Source organism: Haliaeetus albicilla, chromosome 4 (genome assembly GCF_947461875.1).
Source record: "Haliaeetus albicilla chromosome 4, bHalAlb1.1, whole genome shotgun sequence".
Taxonomy (NCBI): Eukaryota; Metazoa; Chordata; class Aves; order Accipitriformes; family Accipitridae; genus Haliaeetus; species Haliaeetus albicilla.
In genome coordinates, this window is record NC_091486.1 from 29757452 (window position 1) to 29783446 (window position 25995).

Consider the following 25995-nt stretch of genomic DNA (forward strand, 5'->3'; position numbering starts at 1 on the left):
CCCATAATTCATAAGCATATTTGACATAATTGACCCCAGTATTCTGCCTAGCTCCATCAGAAATGAAATGTACCACCCCAGTTCAGTCACCGTTTATAGGCTGCGTAAAGCAGACTTCTGTTACACGTATCTGTACAGTGTATAGAGCAGTGGGATGCCCAAACTGATTGGGGTCTCTGGAGCACTTTCATAGCATAAATATTACATGATAGTATATTACTAGGCAGAAAGAATAACCCAGAAGTACTTTTAAAAAAAGCTTTTGTGAACTGTCTAGTTTTGTACTCTCAGAATATAGCAAGATTTTATTCTTCCTGGTTGCATCCTCATTTAAACAAAGAACAAATCCGTAAATTAAGGCCAGACATGAGTGAGAGTCAACAGTTACTGATAAGAGCAGAACACGTGGTACAGTCTGGGTGCTAACACCACAGCCACTGCAGATTACTTTCACAGAACTGTCCTGTGGTAAGAAGAACCTTCAGCCACTTTAACATGTGCTGTATTAATAGTCCAGCCCTGCAGTGCTTTGCATTTCAGATTTGGTGGGGCTTTTCAACTTTGTTTCAAGCAATAGCTTTTGAAAGTACAGGGTCCAAATCAATTTGTAACCAGTCCTTCTTATGGCATGTGGCCTATTTAATACTGGTAACTTATTTTGCAATGTGGGAAATATATGAGTGACTAAGATAAAAACTTACAGTGTTTTGAGTGCCTAAAATTTCTGTGGTTTATCATAGATAAGTACTGTTTTTTCTTCTAGTAATTATTTCCTCCTGATTCCTTCCTTGATATCTTCAACAGATTTGGAAAGAAAAAAGAAGATAAAAGTGGGAAAACAGATCAGAAGGGGAATCCAAAGCAAGGCATGCTTAAAGAGGAGGAGCTGGAGAAAATGAAAGATGAACGTGAAAGGTGAGTAAATGGTAGGAACATCTTTGTTCATCAGATGAAAAACTTCAAAAGAAGGGATTGCTTGAAGGGACAGCCAGCCAGCCTGGCTGGAGAGGTCCCAGACCATGCCTGCTGGCAGTTAGGTCCAGGCAGTGCAGAGCTTTAGGCCAGTCTCCTGGCTGAGTTAGGGCTGCTGTATGACAGAAGCTTGTCTGTCTCCTGCAGTTTCTGTGCACTTCACTGTGGTAGCTGCTATTCAGGTCCCAATTTCTGCTAAGCTGGTGAAGATCAATTCCTTCAAAACCTGTTTCACTTCTGCCCATTCCCAAGACTAGCTGACTTAATAGGGTTTTTTCCTCTACTTCTTTAAAGCAAGAACCCCTTCCCTTCTCTCCTGACAGCCTCTGCTATGTTTCCAGCACTTCAGACCTCTTTGGCTTCAGCTGGCTGTGCCATCAAATGGAAGGTTTTGTACTTAGGTATGGTATTTCCTGCACAGCATTTGCTGATTAGGCACATTGCAGAAATATCTACTCCACAAATGCTGAGTATGCCAAGAGACACCAGGAATAAAGCAGGTTTAAATGGTTAAAATCAGTCTGAAGAGGCAGGGGTCTGCAAGCAGTAAGGTGGGTGAGATGGCCAAGGCAAGAAGCTGGGTGTGTGCCAGCTGTCAGTTGCCATATTTCTGAGGTAAGGCTCTGAGACTGAAATGAAAAGAACCACTGATGTGAGTAAGCCCAGTTCTCTGTCTTATTCATAAAATACTCCTTTTTCATGCCCAATCTTAGCAACTTCATTATCTTTCCAGACAAAGAGAATGTATGGTTTTCGGCTTTCCCCCATGTGCGCCCTTCAGGAACTAGGGACAGTTTGTAAGTGCTGACAAGGCTCAGCAAACTCCCCTCTCCCTTTCCCCAACTCATCCAGATGTACTTCGTGATATGCTGAAGAAGGTCTTTGTTTCCCTCTGATGGCTGCTAACAGAAAAGTTAGAGCCCATACCTGCTAGCTCTCAAGAGGTGTCTGCAGTTACTGTAAAACTTTCCAGGTTGTAGTAATATGGGTTGTAAGAGCATGGGGAAAGCTTTCAGAGGTCTCTTTCCTTCACTGGAGCATCCTGCTCCTGGGAGATGGAATGGAAGCAGATATGGTTCCTGTTGAGCAGACAGGGTCTCTCCACACAGGCCAGCCTTGGTGGTGCTGGTCGATGTCGAGGGGAAAAAACACCCTGCTTTCAAGTCATGCAGTGCATGGTCAGCCTTATAAGTGGTAGCTAATGGGTCTGATGGGGAAAAGAAATAAATCCAAAGCCCAACCCTTGAAGAAGTCTGCTGCTGATATTTACTGTTCTAAAAGCTAGTAAGGTATCCAGTTGCTGCAGTGCTGCTACTGGATACGCTTAGCCAGTGTTTAAGTATTTAGTTCATCTAAGTTAAGTAGTGTCAGGAGAAACTTTGTACCATTTGTTTTAAAATTTCTGTGCCGTGTCCTTGATTTTGCCAGATTGATGAGTGCCTTTATTTTAAACTGCTGACTCCCAATTTGGATACTGGCAATTTGAGAGGTATGTGTCCTTCATTTTAAAGAAGCCAGTGTCTTTTATTAGGATCCTGGCAAGCTAAGAAGCATGTATCCCATCTGTTAAAGGGCCAGTGTCATTTACTGAAATGTTGGCAGGCTGCAAGGAATGAACCCTTCTGTCTAGAGGTCTAACGTTCCAATTGGACACGAGATAATTGTTCTTAATATTTCTTTAGTGTTGTATGCTTTTTTTTTTTTTTTAAATTACAGTCACTGATTGACAGTAACTTGGTAAGGCTGCATTAGAAACTGGCAGCTCAATGTCTTCATCATTCTGGTTTCTCTAGTAATGATTTCAGTTTTGACCTGGAAGAGTTTGCGACTGAAATGGAGAACAGCAGGTGTGTTGAGAAGTGGATGAACCAAGATGATATTTTTAACTCACTTATTTGATTCTTCTTCTATAATGCACAAGAATAGAAATCACACTTTTTTGTCAGGTAATACATCTTATATGTTTGGGGGATTCAAATTAAAAAACAAAAATAAGAGGAGCAAAGATATTTTCCCTATGTTATCCTCAATGCAATGCAATACATGCTATAAAAACAAGCAATTTGCTTCAACTTTCTAAATTAAGTAAGAGCATGGCTATATATATTTGCCCACATAAGACTATCTGCAGGCTGACTATTGAACCCTTCTTGAATTGATCATAAAACAGAAGAGACTTTTAGCTTTCCTAGAGGAAAATTATGTAAGGAAGCTAGTTCTCATATGTGGGTAAGAACTGTTTGAGAAATTGATTAAAATCAGTGGAAGGAAAAGTTACATGACTTGAAGGTAATTCAGTCCTTTTGCTTAGTTGTTGACTGTTCACCTAGTGGTGATGCTCAGTAAGACAGAAAAGACAAGTTTTATAGCTCTGTCCCAAGATTTAGTAATTCTATAATGTAATTCAAGTCCAAGATTTTAATGCATGTATTGGCAAAGAAAACCTTGTGGCACATCCACACCATAGATCTTCTGCTTCTATGACTTCACTAGCTGCAATCCTGCATACTTGGTCTCATATTTATAAAACCAAGCTTCACTGAAGCTTACTAGAACATAGGCATATTTTCAAATCTGTTCTTGTTGAGAGCGAAATGAGTATATGTTAAAACTACTAGGGATCTAATAGTAGAACAGACTACAGAACTGTTGATAGAAATGTAGCATGTTTTGTCCCCTGATACCTGTGAACAAATCCTGTATTTAACAGCTTGAACAAAATACAAATTGCTTTTCTAACATTTAACCTTTCTAGAATTAACTTAAACACACACCTAATTTTACCTTTCCAAGATAAGCTAAGTAATTCTTGTTCAGATCCTCAATCCAATTATTACAATCTTAAAGTCAGAGTTTTTGCTTAAACTTCAGTTTTCTTAAATGCTGACTGCATAAGTATTTCAGGATCTGCAATATTAACCGATACTATGATTTTTCACCTGACAGTTTTTTTCAGAGGCCAAGTTGTCCATTTTGACACTAGTGGAAGAGGTCAGAGTAGTTGGTTTTTGGGCTGGGTGTGACAAGATTAATGATCAAGTGCATTTCAGCATCTTAGCAGCTGTGGACCTCGTATGGTTTTGGATGTTGGTTTTGCATGCAATATATGCTTGGCAGCTCTCCAAAAAACAGAATACTGTTCCAAGATCTCAGCTGAGAAATATTTTTCCGTAGGAAGTGCATTTCCAGCTTACAGGAGTAGGCCATCTCTCAGAGTTTTACAGAGTTTTTTGATTGGTATTGGACAAGTACAATAATATTTCACAAAAATCTAGGGATAGGCTTTCTGTAGAGGATGCAGCCTTCTTCCAGAAATTTTGACAAGATTTACAGACGTGCAGAAATGTCAGATGTGTTCACTGCACAATTGTGGATTGGCTCTGCAGTACAAACTCAGTGACTCTGGCTCTGACAGGAAACATCAAATCTTACGTAGGTGTGCTGCATGAGCGTAAGTCCATCATGCTCAAAATAGGTTGGATTTCCTGCTTGCACAGAGAAGGAATTGTACAGTGCATGTGCAACAAGTCTGGCACATCCAGAATGTGTTAGAGCTAGTAGGCGTATGCAGATGGAGTATACAGCTCTCATTCTGTAGTGCAGATGCTTCCCAAAAGGATTGGACTTGCTTGCACATTGGTCCTCAGCATAGATTTGCCTGGCAGCTCCTTTTATGGGCTGCCAAGTTTCAGATTTGAACCTCAAAAAGTGAAAATAAATTTAGTATTTCTCTAGCTTAGTAATTTCTATTTCCATTCCACATTGTCTTATTCTCAGTTTTCAGTACAACTCTCTGTGCTGCCTTGTAGCTTCAGTTCTCCGAAGCAGCTCCACATCTTGCACTGAAATGCTGACATCATTATTTTTTTACTGCTTGTATTCCCTAGCAATGCCCACCAAGATCAAGGTCTCATTGTGCTCATTGCTGTTAGGGAAGCTTGGGCCTGACCCCAAGCACTTACAGTTGAGGTAGAAGAGAGAAAATCTGGCAGGAAAAAAAAAAGTGTCCTGTGGGTGGTAATCTGACATGCAGGCAGCACAGCTGCTTGTCCAGATTCCTAAAAAGTCCCTGTTAGGCTAGGACTTTGTTCCAGACCTCAGGCCCAGGCCTCCTTTCTTTTCAAAGCCAGTACTTTATTACATGACTACTACTTCTGCAAGCTTCAAGTGGTTAACAGGAACTTAGGATGTTAGGCATTCCTTCTTTAGTAATAGCCGTATCTGTGTCCAATGGGAATGAATTCGGCACCTCCTCTAAATTCCACTATTTTCCTCTTCTCCCCCTACCTCCCTTAGCTTTCCTTGTGCCACAGCAATGCAATGTCACTGAAACTTGACTGGAGAAAGTCAGAAGTTCGTGACAGTTCAGGAGGACTGACTTAACTGGTGATATAGTTCTCCGAGGTGGTGGTTTGTTCTTCCTGACACAAGTCAAGTGGTTCCTTGGACTGAGGCCCTATTTTAAATAAACTCATCATTTTGTTCATGCTTCAAAGAGTTTGGCTGTAATAAAGCATGTGCTCCAAAGGTCTAGAATCTGCCCATAAAAGGAAAAAGCAAATGCTGTGTCTGAGGTTTATTTTGATCAAGCTGACTCAAATCTGTATTTTTAGTGTGTTCTGTGTAAATTACTCAGAATTTGTCATTTTAACAACAAGATGTTCACTACATTATTAAATACTGGAAGACATCCTCTCTTTTCTTTCCCTCAAAACAAGATTTCTCTTCTTCCCTTCCTCCATCTTTTTCCCACTCATTTGGGGTTGCCTATTAATTTTCTAACATTTGAAAATCATTGTAAAACAAACTGGATAAGTATATTAGTCACTTGAGTTTTACACATATTTGCATTTGAAAGGCAAACAAATTATTAAAGTGACTATCAATTGAAAGAAAACTATTTTTCCTATTTGTTTAGGATTATTTTACTGGAATGTTCCTGCTGAGACCAAAGTCTCTCTTCCAGCAGAGTTGAACATTTCCTTGACATTAGAATAAAATTCCACAAAATGAAGCACCTTGTTGAAAATAGGGTGTTTTTAAAAAGTAGCATATGAGTTGGTGAACAAGGAGGCACTCTCTGTAAAAAAATAACACTCTCCACTTGTTTGTGGGAGTAGTAGTTTGTTATTTTGTTAAAACAGTCTTGGTTTTGTAGTTCTCCTTGGAATTAATTGTGGAATTTTTTTTAATAGTATTAAGTTTTTTGAGCAGAGTGTTAGAGAAGCAGAAGGAACATCTGGCCCTTGCTTTCGGAACGTCTGAACTGAATGCTTAAGTTACAATGAATCTCAAATTTGGGTAAAATTAAATGGTTTCAGTTTTTATATTAAAGTCTGAATTTCCTTTACTTTTCGGAAACCTTCCAGCAACTGAAGAGCATTTCTTTCTTGTTTTATCAGCTCTGATGCCTGTCGCCTGTTCCCATAGTTAAAAAATCAATACATATGTTTTTGATATTTGGCAAACAGAGGTTTAATTTTGCAGCTGCAAGATCCCTGTATGAAGGGAATGCATCTTAGAGAAAAACATTTAGAGACCACTTATATATGAGAGAATACTTGTGAGTGAAACTCCATTTCTGTCAGCATTTGTTTCATTATATTTAATTACAAACAACTTGTATGTTACTGGAAATCAAAATGAAAACAAGAATAGCTGCATGCATGGCAGTATGGTAGAAGAGCCAAATTGTTTTGAATCAAAAGTTGAAACTCAGACTTTTACAAAAACCAAGGCATGATTTTTTAAATGCATAGTACATCTTACAGCATGCTCATACACACACACGTTGTTACCGGCCCCATGTAGCTTTTGTGCCTGTTACCCACTTGCCAAGTCTATTATGGCTGTTTATAGTTCATATTGATCTCTGATAAAATGTTAGTAATTGCTCTTCTCGCCATTAAGCTCTGTGCTAAACCACATGGTTTTGGGACTCCTGAGCTTGTGCATCTTTATTTATTAAGGGTTAATCCAACATGTATATCTGTTCATTGAATATTCGTGACTTTGCAGCACAGCTAGGTCCTGTGGTTTAGACAAAGTGTTGGATGTGATCCCAGTTTTAATACTCCCAATTTATTATAACCATTGAACCCTGATCAGATCACGGATTGGACTGGATCCCAGTTTTTTAAATGTCCTAATTTATTGCTGGCTTGCAACCCTGATAAGAATACATATTTGATTAAGGCTTCAGTTTTCAAAAATTCCAGTTAATTACTTTTAGATTCTTATTAGATCATAGCCGTGTAGTATGGTATGTTGAAGTTATGAAAAAATTACTGGGTGATGTTGCACAGGTCAAGGTCATAGTTTCGTTTTGTGCTGACAGTATGAAGTTATCAGATTTCTGTTTATTACTGTGGCAGCACTTGCACTGGACAGGAGGACAGATTAATCCCAACCCATTGATGCTGAATGATTCTCATTTTAGATCTGCTGCTGCTCTGCATACCAGAACATGTAATAAAAGCCTACCACGGAATCCTGAGAGATTGATGTTTGGTTATGAGTAGCTGAGGTAGATGGGTCTCAACTACCTTTCACAGGTTGTGATGTGGCATTTAGAACCAAATAGCAATTTTTTAGCTGCTTCATGTGGCTAATCCACTGCTGGAGGACATTTTTAAGACAACATTAGGCTGAGAGTTGATCCCAGATTGTCCTAGCTCAAGAACATTAAGAATTGAGAGTAACAGAATGGCGCATGGAATTGGCCTTTTTCTTTAACTATCTCAGTACTATTCATGGTATTGGAGACTGATAGGAATAGCACTTTCCAGGTGTTGTAGCCATGCCCTCTAAATTTAAGGACCCAAATTCTCATCCAAGCCATTTAGCATCCTCGGTTTGCCCTTCATTGAGGCACTAGTTTCACTTTGCTCTGGAGACCAGTTTTCACAAGCTGTGAAACCTGCCCACCCAAAAGGTCAGAGCAGGTCAGGGGCAATGGCCTGGTTCTTTCTTGCATAAATGGGCCAATGTGGGGTTCTTTTCTGTATATATCAGAGTCTTATTACTTGAAGTTTTTTAAAATGACACTGTAAAACAGAAATACTGCTGTTAGAAACTTTTACAGGCCAAACTAGTAAAGTGAAACTGGCCAGTGTACTAGCCAACCTGGGTAATAGAGGGCTTTCTAAGACACAGGCTAATCTGGCCTAGGGATTTCTTTGATGCAGTACTGAATGTAGGTCAGCTCTTGCCTACCGCAAAATCAATAAGGGCATAAGAATGACTCGGAAGCTGCATTTCATTCCTTGCCCTTCCATGTGTGATTTATGACAGTCTATCATAAATCTTTGGCATGCACTTTGAAGTAGTGCCACAGCACAGAATTCCTGTTCTCAAACTCCCTTACCTATGGGATAAAAATGAGAATGCAACTTGTGGGGATAGACAGTCAGGCAGGAAATTGGTTTGCATGTGTAATTCTCATCCATAGTGATGTTAAACCAAAATACCTGAAAGTGTTAAAGCTTTGTCTCCTCAAAGCTGAGTTTTGCTTTCTAATCCAGAACTGTTAATTAGAAACAACCTGTGAATCCCAGACTAACAGATGGACACTGTTCCTGTTCTTGAACAGAGAGATTCTGTTCTATAGGTTCCAGGCTCAATGTCCTATGTGTACAATAAAGAAATGTGCGTGGAATATCGTATCACACGGAACTAGGCTTGCTCCTTCCACTGCTGGGATTGCATTCAAATGAAGGCACAATGTTTAAGCAGTTGCAGAGATGGTTGTGCGAACTCATGAGGTCTGACTAGCTAAGTGGGGCTGGCAAGTATCTATGCAGGAGATGTTCCAAGAATACCCACTTACTGAAAGAGGAGGCCCCAGGGACTCAGTAGGTGTCAGTCTTCGTGTGTCTATTCTGAGCTATGTTACTGCATGCAGTTGTGGATGTTGGGTTTTCATGAGGTGTCAAATCAATGTTGTGTCTTCCCGTGGTCATTACAGTGTCTCTGGTATTTTTCTTAAGATGGTGTTAGAATCCTCAGTGGTTTTGACTGGTACCTACTACAGCAATTGCTGGAGCTGATCTAGTCAGTGGCAATGAATAAGTTCATAGACTGATGTCTCTGTCTCGCCATAGTTTTTCTGCAGGTATACTGCAATTACTTTATACTTGTTCACTGTATCTGATGATAAAATAATTTGTTTATCTGAAGATGAAATATCTTCTCTGAAATAATTTGCTTGATGTCTTGGTTGGATAGGTGAATCTGTGGCTTTGACTGCATTTGGTATTGTTTCCATTCCTGACATCAAGTTCCCAATGACTAAAATATAAGCGAAGTTAAATCTTGCTTTCTAGGAGTATTCTGTTCTTTGATTCTCTTTTTGTGATTATTTGTTCCACAATGAGCTAATGTTAGCAAAAGGGACTCAGGTATGAGGTGCACAGCATCTCACTTATCTTTTTAATGGAAAAGTACAAATTACAGCAGCCTGAGAATTCCCTTAAATCAATGTTGAGAACTAGGCCTGCAACTTACCTATGGTCTGCAAAGTCCCTGCAGACTCAAGTCCATTTTGCAGGAGGAGCTTGGAGCTTTTAAAGGCATCAGAACATCTCAGGTGAAAGATGCCAAAGTAATTTTGACAAACCTGGAATAATTCCACTAATCCACATTGTCACAAACAAGGCACACCCTGTTGACTGAGCAACCTGATCTGTGCAGTCAGCCTTGCTTTCAGCAGGCGATAGAGCAGGGTGACCTTCAGAGGGTTCCTTCCAACCTAAATTTTTCTGATACTGTCACTTCAAAAAATAACTCAGGGTAATTGTGAGTAAAGAAAATTGCATGATGTAGTAAAATACAGAATATAATATACTTGGCTTTTCCGATAGTTGGATTTCTATAATCTGCTGCATTTCCCCCAGTGTACAACTAATGTGGACAAAAGAGAGACAGAAAAACTTCCTCAGATTTAACAGCAAAGGTAAAATCCTGTTCTCGTTGAAGTTCCTGGTATGGGGGAAAATGTAATGACCTCATTAGAACCAGGATTTTCTTTATAGGGCAGGATTCTGTGTAAGTTGGTAATCACTCCCTGTCACCTCTGAAATAAATGGAAGAACATTAAGACCTCAGTCTTGTCTATCCAAAGCTCACACTCCTCATTTTGTGGTACAAAAGGGCTATGTTTCATCTTTAGCTTGTCATAATCTTAAATTTTAAGGTCAGTGTAGCTCTATCTGCTTCTTAAATTTTTCTTTCCTCTGTTTCTTTACTTACAACCCTTCAAAGGCAGCTACTTTGGTCAGTTCAGCATTATATGAGTATGAGGTATTTATCTAGAACAGACAATATTTCATGTTTAGCCCTGGTGATTTTTATCATTGGGCTGGTTAATGCTGTTACAAGATCTATCTCGTTTAGCCTGAGTTACAGTCTCTTACTCCCTTGAATTTGTGGCTTGTCTTTTTTTATTTCCGAGACTGTTTCTGTTCTTGTTTACAATTACAGATACTAATTATGGGGGAGAAGATGTTCAAATCCAGCACAATAGAATGAGCTGAAATGAAGAAACACTTGCATAGCTTATGGGGAAGATGTTTTCGACAAATACGCCTCCAGTAGAATACCCTGAAAGATGATACTAAATTAGATATTGTTTGAGGCTTGATGAGGATGTTGTATCAGATGTCCTCAATTTACTGGCAAGAGGTGGATTTTTATTTTATTTATTTTTTTTAGCTATGAGACTTGCCTGCCTCTGGAGTTTTCCCAGGTGATGGTTGAAAAAATACAAATGAACCTTTTCCTGATAAAAGATGTAGGTTTGAATAAGATTGTTAATGTCATTATAGACCATGTCTGTCTGAAAAATTATTATGAAATAAAAAAAATTTAAAGCACTGTACTGAAATTATGTCCTCAGATATTCAAGTGAAATATGCCCATTCTCATCAGTGGTTATGGCGTACAAATATCTGAAGGCAGGATGCATTCAGTCCACTATTATGTAAATGAATGAAAATACAAGATTTTAGTTAGCAAAATATATTTTGCTAGCAGCTAGAAAGGAATTAAAACATTAAACCCAATGGAAATCTAAGTGACCTCCTGCAGAAATAGGCTGCTTTCCTCTAGACAACCCGTTACTCAATATATGTATGAATTAGGTAAATGAGAGACAAAAGCAGAAATGTTATGTAAAATCACAGTTGAAGTATTAAGATAGTAAATCAGATGTAAATTGAGTAATCATTGCAGTATGTAGATCTCATGGAGAGTCACATGAGTGGGGAAAAAAAGCAGTGCAGCAGCTTTTATTCTGCTGTTCACAAGGAACAACTAAATGAGAGGATGAATGTTTAGCATCTCAATGATCTCAAAAGACTTAAAGGATCAGGTCCTTTTTCGGAGTTTAGGTATACGTCGAACTGATTGTACACACACTCGCTTACCTGTTTTCATTCTGCTTCTCTTACTGTGAACAGAATAGAAATTATCCTAAAAGACCTCTGACCCTGTTTTTGTTACACATTTTGTCTTTGCTTGTTATTCATACTTCTCCCCGGGAACATCTTTCATTGACGTAGCCAGCATCTTGCTCATTCATGTACCTGTTTGCGCTTCCACAAAGTCTATGCTTTTAATCCACCATACAAGAAATGTTGCTGTATTCATCTGAAGTACAAAACAAGGTACCTTTGTGAAATATGCTGTCATTGGTCAGCAGCTGCCTTTTCTGTCCCATGTTTGACTTCTTAGATAGGCACCTCAGGGCTCAAACCATCTCATTCTTTGTGCTCTGCTCAGTGCTAAGCAGACGATCATTCCATGATAAATAAAAAAATGTTGCATCGCTTTTGCACTTTCCCTAGAAAGTCAGAAGAAACAGGATGACCTGGAGCTCATGGGGAGTGCAAGGGAGGAGAAGTTCAAACACCTCAGGAAAGGTTGTGCTTTTTTGTTGTGGGTCTATTTTGGTCAGTTTTCCCCATCTAACATTGTTCTGATGTGAAGCGCAACGTTGCAGTTCTCTGAGTAAGAGAGCCCACAGTCTCTCCTGGGCTGAGCTTCCCACCTGCAGTTTTTGCACTGTGGCCAGACCTGGTAGCTGTTGGTGCCATTGAGTTGCTTCTCATGTCTCCTGTTGGGCAGCAGGTGCCCTGGCCCTTGCTTGGGGGTGGCAGAGCCAGGGGGACATGCTGCTTCGAGTTTTGTCCTGCTCCAAGGTGATGGTTTGTTGTACTGTGACTCACAGTGCAAAGCTCCTTTTGAGCTAGGCCTAGTGGTGGGCCTCCAGAACTGCAGCTTGGGCTGCATCCAGTGTCTTGCTGTTTGTTCCCCATTGAAGGCAGTCTTTGGGTTCCACGGCTCTTAATGACCCTGGCCTTCTCTGGGCTACTGTGCTGGTAACATCAAGTCCTGCGTTTTAGTTTTCACAGAGGCTTAGAGCACTGGTTTTGGAAGCTTCAGTATTTTCTTGTTCCCCACTCACAACCCAACCACCCGCCCAGATTCTGCCTGATGGGCCAAGAGATGAGTACCTTTTACGGCTTTTCCTAACCCTCTCATTCCGTTCCCAAAAGCATTTCTGAGTCTGCTCCAAAAGTCACTTCTGCTCAGCTCTTCTGGAGTTTTCTTGAGGTGGTCCATATCCCTTCCTGCAGCTGCCTCACTCTCTGCGTGCTGCAGTCTTTTAAGCCAGCTTTTGCCTGTCAGTATCTCTGTCACTGATGTCAGGCTAAAACGTTTTACATTGTGTTTGTCACAGGCAGGGAATACATATGTGGTCATTGACAGTAGCTCAGCAGAAACACAATAACTTGTTAAGCCACAGTAACTCAATGGTGTGTCTGAGCTGCAGCTGGAAGGAGCTGTTTGGGCTGTTAACCCTTTCATGGCTGCTGCGCTCTAGGTTTATGCATCTTTTCATGTGTTAGTACATGAGAAATCACCATATATGATTTGTGTGGATGTGTCAGATAGGAAGGTTGTTTGAAGGATAAATGAGAGTGTTTCCTAGATTTACAGCTCTGGGGGTGTGCTAGTGAACAGTATGTGAGGCATAGAGAAGCGTTTTAAAAATACCATGTCCCATTTCCAGAAGTATATCAGGTATATAGGATCCTGTCTATAATTTGACTTATATAAATAGGATGCCACGTGTTTTGGAAATGTTACTTATAGTTCTATCGAGGTTATATATTTTATCAAACTATTTTTTTTCTGAAATTATTTGTTGTAGAGAAGTGTTCTAGGGATAGCTAGTGGGTCTTGAAAGCAACAAAAAAGATTAGGATAGGATATGTGTTTAGATACTATTGAGAAAAAGATGGGTCACAGGAAAAAAAAAACTGCATTGCTTGATACGGCACTTCTCTTGCCTGTCCCCTGGCTGCTTGTGTGCAAAGGTTGTGTTTTTACAGAAACACAGCTAAGGGAATTTGATGTAGTTGTCGTGCAGCGATTTAACTGGAGAGCATGGTGTTCAGGTGGCGGAAGAGAGCAAGCAGGATTGATATGGGATACCCAAAAGGAAATATATCTAACTTCCCTTCATTCTGTGTGAGTTTTTCTTTTCCCTTTCCCTCATCAGGAAGTTTGTAGAAACTTTAGTGCTACACTAAATTGTTCAGATGGTGACCTGTGCCTCTCCTCATCTCTGGTTTCACTGCCAGCACTGTGGTGCTGAGTGACATTTTATCTTTTGTCACAAATTTGCACCAGTTGTTTAACCAGACCCATCCTGTGCTGCGAGTTTGGGGGTCTCTTGTAGTAATTGTTTGTTCAATAATCTGGTTGCTATGATAGTTGTGTTGATTTGGAATATTTTTTTTTCTTTGTGATGGAGAGTAAAGATATTGCTGTTTCAGATAGGGAGAAACACAGAGGGAGGTGCAGAAATGGTGAATGACTAGAGTGGGATATAGCAGAAGTAGCCTGCTTAGCAGGGTTGGCAGAGCATTATAGGAGTGATAGAAGGAACAGCACATCTTTTTTTGTACCTTAGTAAAGAATTCCTGGGCACCTACTGGGATGTGCTATAGAAAAGATTGCTTTAAAACTGGGTGAAAACATGATGCTGAAATACAGTGAGGATATTTAAAACTTCACAAAAATGTGAAGAAACTTCAAAGGTGAAAAACACAAGAGAAGGCATGGAAGGACAGGTAAATAGAAAGAAAGAAAAAACAGCCATCTGATAGTTTGTTTCCCTAATGTGAACATTTGGATTGAAATGAAAAAGAGATCACTGAGCAAATTTTATAGCTTTGTGTGGAAGAGTAAAAAGGAAACAAGAAATATTAATGCAATTATAATAGCCATATTGAAAAGATGAAACATTGATCATGAAGAATTCCACATAACCTAATATTGACTGGTCTGTATAATATACAACAGAAATAATTGTTCTTGAGTAGGTTCGACTTACAATAGTGGCAGCGATTGAAGATTGCATTCAGAAGGAGAAGTTGAAGAAGCTAGGCTTATTCACAGGAACAAAAGAAAATTGTGGTGACCTAATTCCGGCTTTTGTTGTGCAGAATACACCAGTATTGATAGCAGGACAAATTACTCTCACTGCCAGACATGAAAGCAAGATTCATGTGATGCTGCTGTGCTGCACTACTCTTGCTTTCAAATAGGTCTTAAATACCTAGGGGACAGGTGATGTATTGGTCCAAAGAACGTTATGGCTCATCATTTTCTGAGAAACTGTTGTGACTCTTCTCAGGACTGTGTGCCATGTCTTCTGCACTGATGTGTGATAAGATCATTCCTTGAAATGCAGTGTCCTCCCATTTTTCTGCTTGTGTCATCTCACATGGACCTGCGTGTGCCGTGAAGCTTGTACCTCATATGATATATTCCAGCACTGAAGTCTGTGTTTAGGCTTTTTTGGTCACTAATTGAGGGTGAAGCCCTCCACAGTCTCCCAGGTTTTTAAGAACATTCAGTGCTTTTTCAGAGTTAATCTGGTAGACAGCAATAATCTCAAAGTGCTTTATGCATTTTCATAGAAGAATAATCGGAGGCAAGGACTACTACCAAACTGACAGTTATTGGGTGCAAGAGCTAACAGTTACTTGTGTGATTTTTTTAAAACAAAGATAGCGCCCTCATTTTTACATTTCTGACATAATCCCATGTGGGACATGTAAAATATTAATCCTTCTGCAAGAGGGTTTCTCTTGAAGTGCCTGTATGTATAAAAGATGGAAGACAGCAATGTAGACTTCCCTCCCTGCTTCACTGGTGTCTGAGGCCTTATTTGCAATGGAAATCCACCCCTGTCCTTGTAGTACAAGTGCTCTCAGATGATGAGCTACCTGAAAAGACAGTTTTTTATGTGAATGGACCAAGTGGTAACTTTGCCCCAAATTCCTTTATGTGAATGATGAATGTGGTGTTTCACTCACGGACATGGGCAGACTGGCTCCCTCCACCACTCCCTGCTGCATAATCTCTCCTTTATCTTTATTCACAAACCCTTGGAAAGGCTTTGCACGCTTTCAGCTGCTCTCTAATGATTACTCATTTGTTAGCAATGGTTTGTGGTTTAGACAGAAATGCAAGCTGACCACTGCTTTTTAGTTTCTGTTTTCCTATACAGCTCCTCAGTGTTGACTTTCTCCCCAGGCCACTGTCCATTGCTTTATGAATAAAAGCATGACTTTTGCCAAGGTCTATACCAGTGTCACCATTAGTTTTACAAAGAATAAGTTGTATGTCCCATTGTTCTGCAAATGCCATTAAACTCTCACTGTCCCAAGAAGCCATCAGCTAGCTAAGTGCAATCAGCAGTAAAATGAGAGAATATGTGCCTTACTAACTTATCACATATTGACACCAGGCTGTGCCCTCCATAAGATTCTCCAATAAAATCTCCCTTGTGGATAGTCAGAATTGTGCAGAATCAAAGGCTCATTTTGAAGTCTGCGACTTCTTCAAGACACTGCATTACTCTGGGTGAGGTTGCACCTGAGGATAGTGCCTTTCCTGACCTGGGCCACCATTTCAGTTCAAAATAGGGCGTGTGTGTGGCATGAAAACCTGAAGCAAAAGAGTTACGCGAGGAGGAGGTGATTGTGTGGGGAAGAGAAGCACCGGGAAGAAAAAAGGAGCAATTCTTAGGAAGCCTCAGTGTGGAAACCTGAGAGGTGTTAAGGATGTAGACAGATTGTAGCTTATTTCTTCTTATCACCCTTTCATGTCTAAGAACTACTGTAGTAAATTACATTAAGGTTTTGTGAGTATTTTTAATAATATCTTAAGAAAAATTAAAGAAAATTAACTTACTGGGCTGGGATCAGGAACTTGAGGAAAAGTAGAAATGGTGTGTTAGGAAGATATTCTCTCACATGGTCTTTATAGTCAAATATTTCATGGAATCATAGAATATCTCAAGTTGGAAGGGACCCATAAGGATCATAGAGTCCAACTCCCTGCTCGTTGCAGGACTACCTAAAACTAAACCGTATGACTAAGAGCATTGTCCAGACGCTCCTTGAACTCTGACAGGCTTGGTGCCATGAACACTTCCCTGGGAGCCTGTTCGAGTGACCGACCACCCTCTCAGTGAAGAACCTTTTCCTGATGTCCAATCTGAACTTCCTCTGACGCAGCTTCATACCATTTCCTTGTGTCCTATGGCTGGTCACCAGAGAGAGAGGAGATCAGCACCTCTCCCTCTGCTGACCCCCTTGGGGAAGTTGTAGACTGCAAGGAGGTCACCCCTCAGCCTTCTCTTCTCCAAGCTGAAGTGACCTCAGCTGCTCCTCCTAAGTCTTGCCCTTGAGGCCTTTCACCGTCTTGGTCGCCCTCCTCTGGGCACACTCTAATAGTTTGATGTCCTTCTTGTATTGAGGCACCCAAAACCACACACAGTACTGGAGGTGGGGCACGCAGTACTAGAGAAGAGAAAGGTCATCTGCTTCACTGAGGGAAGGCAGAGTGGATAGTGGGCACCCCCCAGCTGTCAAGGAGTGTATCATATGCAAGCTCATCCCGCTGTAAAGTACGACTACATTTTAAGTGTTAAAAACTAACATCACCTCTAGATGTGTCCTAGCACAGTTAATGGAGAGGTGTAACTGGAAAGCATGCATGATACACACTGATGTACTCAAGTATGTGTGTAGAAAGGCATGTTGTTCTCACTAGAATTATTCGTAAGCCTTTTGAGCTACAAATTATTTGAAAAGTATTAGCATTTATTTTGATGATACAATTCTAAAGAAACAAAATAAACGGTATGAATCCCCTTCTGCACTTAATAGCTCCTGTCTGTCCGACTGGAAGCTCCCAATGTGCTCATCTATTTCTTTAGGAAACCATTTTCTCCATGCTTTTTAAAGACTTTCTTCAGAACATCTTCATTTTTCACTATGCAGAGTCCTGAGGCCATTATGCTTTACTGGGATAACAAAGTCTGCTAGACCCTTTTTACTTTGTCTCCTATGGTACAAATTGCACTGTTCTTTCTGCGCTGCTGCTGGAGTTCAGATACAGTCAACAGCAAATGTTGACTACTTCTGTCAGGCACTGCATCTCTGTCTTCCATCCTTTGTTTCTTTCTCCATGCTCCGTTATTTTCTGTAAATGCTATTATTGTGGTCAGCATTCTACCAGATCCATTTTGCTGCATTTAATTACCCTGTGCTGAAGAGTAGCTGAGCAGTTAACAGAAGTTGCATGCTCACAGAGCCTTGCTATAGGTTTTTTTTCTCCAGCATGAATGTTGAATCATTGAATATCAGCTGAGTTTGAAATTTACCTGAATATGTTCTACTATTCCAAAGAGATTACACAATGGCCCTGATTAGCAGCAGCATTTTGTAATACCACTTAAGGCTTTATCACAGTGGAGTACTGCCAGTAATAGTCTTTAATTCACTTATATGTACCAATTCATCTCTGTCAGGTTTCTATTAATTTCTTTGCTGTTTTACTTTGTCCCTATCCCCTATATAATAAGGCATGATTTCCACATTTATGTAGCCAAAATAAAATTTAAAAAAAATTAAATCTTCAGCAAATTAACTGTGGTCCTCTGATTTGAGACAACTGTGCCATCTCTCCATTTACGTTCACATTTAATCCACTTTTCACAAGTTAATGTATTTAGGAGAATCTAGGTGGGTCAAGTGGCCAAGGGGCAGTAACAATTTTACTGGCTAATTTAGATTAAAAGTTTCAGGATTGGGTTAGGTACATTAACTGCAAAGTGGAGGATAGGTGTAGAATTAAAACTGTATGTGTTCACGTGTACGCACACATGCATACACAGTTGTGAAAAGCCACACTATATTCAGCATTAACTTTTTTCATCAGAAGGATGAGCAACTTGGTTACAAAGGTGATCACCAGAGATAAAGAACAAAATTGCTGCATGTACCTTTTTGTTTTATCTGGCACTGGTTTCACAGTGTACTGGAAGTTCTAAACAGTTGGGTTTGTGGTTGGTGCTCCAAATTTGTGTGATGAATCAGCATCTGTGGTTGCTGTTGAAGCAGATCCAACTGTATATTTGTTCTTTCTTTTTTGTTGTTAGGATTGGTGCAAAGCATCAGGAGTTACGGCAAAAGCAACTGAGAGGCCTGAGTGATTATTCTACTGGTCCTGGAGGACCTGACATTGACGATGATGAGGTGGATCCAAATTATGCCAGAGTAAACCACTTCCGAGAAGCTTATCCAGCAGCAAGCATCTACAGGCCATCATCACCAGCAGTAGCAGAAACCTTTGTATACCCACGTGATTCTCCTTCAGCACCAATGGAGAGGGAGCACTTGGAAGGACTGTATGCAAAAATAAATAAGCAGCACTACCCACAGACTCCTGGTGACAGGTAATATTGCCACCTAGAATTACAAACAATGATAGCTTGGTGAGGAGGGAGCCTGGGGCTGGGCGGGGGACTGTTAAGATGCCCCAGACCCCTGTATTTACTGACTGGAAAGCCATGGATTTCCTCTTAACCAAAACCATGATTTGCTGCAGCAGTACCCCCAAAGCATCTGAGCAAGGCAGCAGTCAAACAGAAATCATTAAGGAAAAGTCCATATTTCACAAACAAAATGGATGAATTGACTCCAGTCCAATTCTTGCACTGCTGAGAAGGGTGTTTCTTCCTCTTTCAATCGGGAAAAGTTCTTACCCTGCAGCAAAAATAATCTCTGTTTTCAGATCCCTTTCGATCCTGCTGATCATCAAGTGCCTATTAGTAACAGGTTTTGTATGATAGCATGATGTATTGCATATGTTTATGGTTTAGTTTTCCCCAGCTGTGTAATATTACACACTTTCAATTAGGTTGGGGAGAGGACTGGGAATCATGGCATTTTTATGCAGACTGTGAAGTGTGGCTTCACAAGACTGATTGCCTTTCACAGCCTTTCCAATAACCAAGTGGGAAGGAAAGAGCAATTTTTAATCCTTACTGTCAAGCTTCCAGGTTGATAGCATTAAAGAAAGATGGTCAAGTTTTTCACTGGGTTAAAAAGAAAAGATAAATTCCTTTGAGTTGATGATGTACCCATCATTATGATGATTTTAAAACTAGTTGCTTCTGGAATTTGGGGCTAAAAGAATGTAAGACTTCATTACTATCATGGTGTTAATATATTGATGTTGGGTTTTTCAGACCAACATATGAGTGTGTAGGCAAGATCTACAAGTCTATGTGAAAAGAAGAGCTGACAGAGTAAGGCATGGGGGGCTTGAGGAATTGTTCATGCTTTGAGTTCATACTACAACCTGTAGTGTCTCCCGATAGCCTCAATCTGTGCTATGTGATACCACACTTGTTAATTTTGGAGAAATATGCGAGCACAGAAGTAGGAGTATTTTCAGTTTGTGGCATCATAGTGCTTTAAAAACATCTACTGAGTCATTGTTATAAATAGTAATAAAACACTTCTGACATAAATCAGAAGTTTCTAGCTGGGAATGGGCCAAGTATCTCTCTTTTTCACCTAAATACAGTATGGTAGAGATCTTTCCAAACATAATGACATTGCTAATTTTTTTCTGCCATATTATTAACCCTTCCCTTACTGCGTAAGGGTAAAATAAGAGGTAGTGATCGCAGCTTTTTGCCATGTAGCAGATTTTGCTTTACCAGAAAAGTCTTGAGGCGATTGTCACTGAAGTCACACAAACATTTGTATATAGCGAAGGGATCAGAAACTGAGTTCATACTAACTCAGTAAACCAAGATCTGAGAATTCCCAGTGGGAGAGAGTTGAAATTCAGGTTCATGTGTATTTTTCAAATATAAATATATACAGATGTAACTCAATTGGAGTAAGACATTGTCATTAAGGTTGCTTCATAATTTCAGTTTTAACAGGACTTCATAGCTTTACATTTTAAAAATGTGATCAGTTTTGAAGTGTGGTCTATACATTTTTTTTCCGTGCAGCAAAAAGAAATGCTCAAGTCTTTCCCTCTGGCCTTTTTTACTTGATTGTTTGTATTGTGGTTGTAACTACACTGAATGAACTCTTGACTTGCTATGTGGACAAGATTGAAGTCCCAACCAGGTTTGGATTTGGTGTTGGAATCCTGGATTTTAGTGTGGATTTAGCTGTAATTGCATGATAGCATGATAACTTAGTGAAAAACTAAAATGAAAACATCTAACAGGCAAGAAAAGTTATCTCATATCTAAGCCCGTGATCAGAAGTCATGCTGAGAGGCTGTTCCATCTGCGTTGATTCTGTACTGAAAGACAAACAGTCCACAACAAGTTTGCTTTGTTGAATTTGTCTGACTTGTAGAGGCTGTTTAACCAGATTAGGAAAAAATAGGAAATGTGCGATTCTTATTAGGCTGCCTTTGTTCTTTTTTTAAATCTTTCTTTCCTTTGTCTCAGAGACAAAAAGGTGGTTGTTATTCACCAGCAGAAATGTGCCAAACGTGAATAATTGTATGTGAATTTATGCAGTGGGTCGTGAGGTCTCAGCCAGCAGTTGTTGAATATAGTGGCAACTTCAGGCAAGGAAATCTTTCCATGCTAGAGGGAGAGTATTGAAAGGAGAAAGAGAAGTGGAAAGAAAAATCCCTGGATAACATGTTAATTACAAAAACAAATCTGCTTTCAAGGGTCAAGTATGAAAACTACCTTGTCTGCCTCAAAATAATGGGAAAGGGCTATAATGGATGCTTATTAGCCAAACCAAAGTTATTTTGTGTGTGCAGGGCTTAGCATTTATCAACACATTTGTCATGTAATAGCTCATGCTTTGGTCTTGCTAACGCATGCATGCTCTCTCTCAAAGTTTTGCTATTAATTTTACTTTAGATGAATGGCTTTTTCTCCCACCTCTGACTCTCAACTTGTAATACAGTGTGTGGAGATTTGATCAGTGACTAAAGTAAATGGGGTTTGGGGTAGAAGGGGGATTTGAACACAGAGAGAATAGATTATTTCATTTTTGTCTGGGAATTCCAGTTATGTGTCATTATGACAGAGAATTAAAATTCATCACTTGCAACAAGAAGTTCATTTTTATTTTGTTTTTGCAGAAGAGTGTGTTAACATAATTAATGCCTTTTAAAATTTGGAGACCATTTGTAAAGTAAGAAGCTTAGTGGTCAGATAAGTGCTGGTCACAATTTGCATATACTTTCCCTTTTCTGGTCATCAGAATAAGGGTTCCTGGTTCGCTCTTCTCAGTAGATTCGCAGTTTAAACTGAGAATCTTCCTCAGTATGCAAGAACGCAATAGGCTGCACATGTATGAAGTCTGTTGCTTTAATCATTATGAAGTACGTTTGCTGCCTCCAAGCACTGCTCCTCAGGGCACACACAGAGCTGCTTCACGCTGCTGCTTGCATACGAACGTCCCCCTTACCTACACTTGCATCTGGCATCTCAGGGGTTTTTTGCTTTGGGTTTTTGGGGGGTTTGCTTTGTGTCTTACTTGCAACTGTTGTGTAACGTTCTTCTGCACTGCTTCACAATTGTTGATTTTCATTCCGACGATGACTATATTCAGTGAAATAGAAGTAATTTTTTGTGTATATTTTGCTGAAAGCTTTGGAATTCTTAACTAAGAGAGGTGCTATATAAATGTAAATTGTCCTTATTAATGAATATAGTGAAAGCATTAGCATGATCAGTGTATTCTGTGAATGTTAAGTTAGAGAGTGTGAAAAAAAAATTAGCTGGCAGAATCACACATTTCTCTGTAAATCAAGCATTTTCCTGTTTATTTCTAATTAGCCACAATTTTCTGTAATGCAAATGGCATCCCAAAGGATGCTGCAGCCTGCACAGCTACCTCGTGCAGCTGGGGAACTTTGCAGGGTCTTTGCCTGAGATGCTGTACGTTTCCCCGCCTGCGGCAGGGGCTGGGTGATCTGTGGCCCATATGTTCCTGAAATGAGTTGTAAGTCACATCTCTCTGAGTTTTGTCATCAAGGCTGTACCATGACAGTGCTAAGTTGCACCATGGCAGAGCCTAGGTGTCAGACCAAAGCCAAAAGAGCATATGCACAACACTACTATCACTTAAATGTCAGGCATGTCACATGGTGCAACCCTTTCTCACGTTTCGAATAAGCAATTTCCTCTTCTTTTCCTCCCTTGAACATGGTGCTGTCAAGTATATCCAAACGCCCCAAGTACGTCTCCGGAAAGGTTCTAGAGACTTTGTTCAACTTATTTCCTCAGCCCAGAACTATGAAACATTTAAAGTCTGATGCCAAACTCATTGCCAAGTATAATTCTTCATTTATTTATGTGTCTTATCTTGGGGTATTTCAAAGTGCTGGTCTGACAAAAACACATACAGTTTTCCTTTGTTTAGTGAGAATAGATTCAGAGCAGTATCTTGTTGCAGATTTTAAAAAATACTAATAAAAACCCCAGCATTGTTTTATTACACAGGAGTAGAGTCCAAAGCCCCAGTCTGATCCAGCTTTCCATTTTTGGAGATGCTATGTTGGGTCCCACTGTGCAAGATCTTCTACTCTACAACGTTAATTAATTAATTGAAAAATGGATCTTCCTTATTTCAGGGTGAAACTTTACTTATGGAAACTTGCACTCTTCCAGAGCGTTCAATCTAGCAGCATACAAAATTGAAAATGGGTAAATGAAACCCATACCTCTGCGCAACCCTAAGTCTGTCCCTCACGTCCCACCCTCAGAGCTGGCCAGAGTAATGAGAGAGAGAGACACAAGACATTGAGCCATCTGCCTCTCCCTGGAAAGGATCAAAGGAAAAAATTGCTACCCGTGTCCTGAGAAACCAAGTGGCAAATATAAACTATGTGTAAGCCTGAGAGGAGAGTAAAAAGAGTCTGGAGTTTTGAAATTTAGCAAAGGGAGCATTTTTTACTAAAAAGCAGGCTAAATGCTTGTCTTTGGGGCAGACGTATGTCATTCCGATCCTGCTCAGTCCAAGGCCGTAGGAATCCAGAGCTGCACAGAAAAGGCTTTGTTCAAAAAGGGCAAATTAGGGTTGCCCAGATATGTTACTTAGCCCCTGTAAGCCAGAAACTGAATTTTTTTGTTCTCAGTTCAAAGTACTGTGGGCATTGCTCATTGTGCGTCCATTTACAACACTTTTTATCACTGACTAGCAGAAAAGCAATCCACTGCTGTAAAAGTGGATGGTCTTTTACTCAGGAATGGTTATTCTTTAAGATGGATATCATGAAGGCAAGGTAGAAATTGAATGAGACTGTGTAATATCTACGTACCTTTTGCCACTGTACCTTGTGTTACAGTGGAAAGAGAATTATGGTCATGCATTGGAATATTTTAATTTACAAAGTGTGACAAGTAGAAGCAAGGCGTGTACTCTTGTTTACCATATAGCCTCTTCTGCTTGGTGTCCTAAAATCATCTACGCTGTTTCCCTGTTGTCCTGGTTTCAGCTGGGATGTAGTTAACTGTCTTCCTAGTAGCTGGTACAGTGCTATGTTTTGAGTTCAGTATGTGAAGAATGTTGATAACACTGATGTTTTCAGTTGTTGCTCAGCAGTGTTTAGACTAGAGTCAAGGATTTTTCAGCTTCTCATGCCCAGCCAGGGCACCTGACCCAAACTGGCCAACGGTGTATCCCAGGAGTTTTACTTCTTTTCCTGATTTTCTCCCCCATCCCACTGGATGGGGGGGGAGTGAGTGAGCGGCTGCGTGGTGCTTAGTTGCTGGCTGGGGTTAAACCACGACACCTGTCGTATACTACCCTACATCCCATGAGACTCTCCTCTGACTCCTCTGGAATTTATTCTTTCTGAAACATACCACAGGGCCTTCTGAACCTTTGGCTGTGATCCGGTCACTGTTCCCCATAATGTTGAAACCAGAAATTTAATGTTTGGCAATTTACTGTCCTTCATGGCTGATAGATTTCTGACAACAGTTAAATTCAAACTGGCTTTGGTAAGTACAGCAGCGGTTCAGTGGTTCCTGAGGGCTTTCAGTAGAGCCATCCTGCTCATGGAAGCAGGCAGTCCGGAAATGCCTTTGGCCACCAGTTGCACAGGAGTGTAGGTTGTGCCATTGGAGTTATGCTTGTATTGTGTTTTTTGCTCCTGATACTATTTGCAGTTTTCTTCCTCAGCAAGGACAAATGGGGGCTGCATACTCACTGTGCTAACTAGGGAAAATGTTGAGTAACTGGACCTCCTGGCACACATTTAAATGAGCCCTGGTTTTGTTTCCCACCTATACGGAAAAAAAAAACCCCAAAACTGCCGGTAGCATTCAAGAAAAACTACTTTACAGATAGACTTCAAAATGCTAGTTCCCAGGAACCCCTCACCCAGATCCTTCCAACTTTGGGACCCTAGCCCTAACATTCACTTCTCATGGAAACCCCCAGATTTCATGGAACTCGGGTGACCCTGAGCGTTTTAGAGCGTGTCTAAACAGAAGGAAGTTGTCAAACTAACCAGAGCAGAGCTGCTGCTGCCATGTAATATGTGCATACTTGTTCGAGGCCATGCATTCTTCAGCAGAAATAAATTCTGTCAGGAATAGCCACAAATCTGCCTGTGTGCATCCTGCCTGCTAGGGTTTGCATTTGGATCACCTCACTTATTGACAGATGTGTAAAATTTTATATACTGCACTCCCACAACTCCCCTGTGACTGTCCTGCTGCAGATGCTCGTGAGCCTGAGTTTTGGCAGCTGTGTTAAGCATTCAGGTTTGGGGTTTTTTTTCCCCTCCAGCCCTGTCTTTTCTTATGTGATATATTATTGCATGGAATTATTTTACGTTCATTCTGCCTATTTACTGGTAGTGTCCCATTCTTTCAGTCGTTTGGATGCAAATGCAAAAGATAGGTCCCTGGAGAAAGAGCAGGTCTGTTACTGGAAGATGAGACCATACCAGAGGATACAGAGTGAAATGCAGATGGTGTTGTCAGCCTCTTAAATGTACAAATAAAGACAAAATGAGATCGTCCATGCAGCTGGAATGAAATCATATGGCCTTGCATGTGTTCCTGCCATAGCGTATTTCCTAGTGTGAGCAAGAGATGCTAAATTCTGTCTTATGCAGGATGTTGTTTGACCAAAAGCTCATACTTGCTCCTTTAATCAGTAGCAGAATAATGTGTGTATGTATTAACTTTTCTCTGCACAATATTTTTTTAATAAAACACCATTTAATTTTAAATGCTAATATGTGTGTGTGGTTAATTAAGAAGCTAGAATTGACTGTAAGGCTGGTAAGCTCCAAGAAAGAGAGAGGAAGATCATTACACTTCTGCTCATAGATAGCTATTTGTGAACCAGCTGATAATGTGCAAAATTAAGATTTCGTAAGTGGCATTTTAAATGAATGGTTAATGGCTGAAGATTAATTTAAACAGTCAAAGTTGTTCAAAAGAGAAGCTGTTAAAATCTTGTTTATAGGCCAGTCACTTCCATACTTAAAGTGCAAACCCTAATAGCATGTGGTATTTCCATTTGGCAGGCAAGCAATGTAACTAGGATATTTTCCTTGAACAAGGAAGGCTACCTTACTGGATAAGCAGTATGGATGGATGGATGTAGCATTGTGTACTGTGTTTTCTTCTTCCTAATT

General features: G+C 40.2%; 1 protein-coding gene across 6 annotated transcripts in view; it reads left to right on the forward strand.

Moving 5' to 3' along the window:
• The window catches only part of PARD3B (par-3 family cell polarity regulator beta), a 433796-nt gene that overhangs the window by 331687 nt on the left and 76114 nt on the right, over positions 1-25995 (forward strand). For all 6 annotated transcript variants that reach the window (XM_069781654.1, XM_069781655.1, XM_069781656.1 and 3 more), the window contains 2 exons: positions 805-915; positions 18497-18793. In XM_069781654.1, coding sequence (XP_069637755.1) covers positions 805-915; positions 18497-18793 — 408 coding nt within the window. The remainder of the gene's footprint in view (positions 1-804; positions 916-18496; positions 18794-25995) is intronic.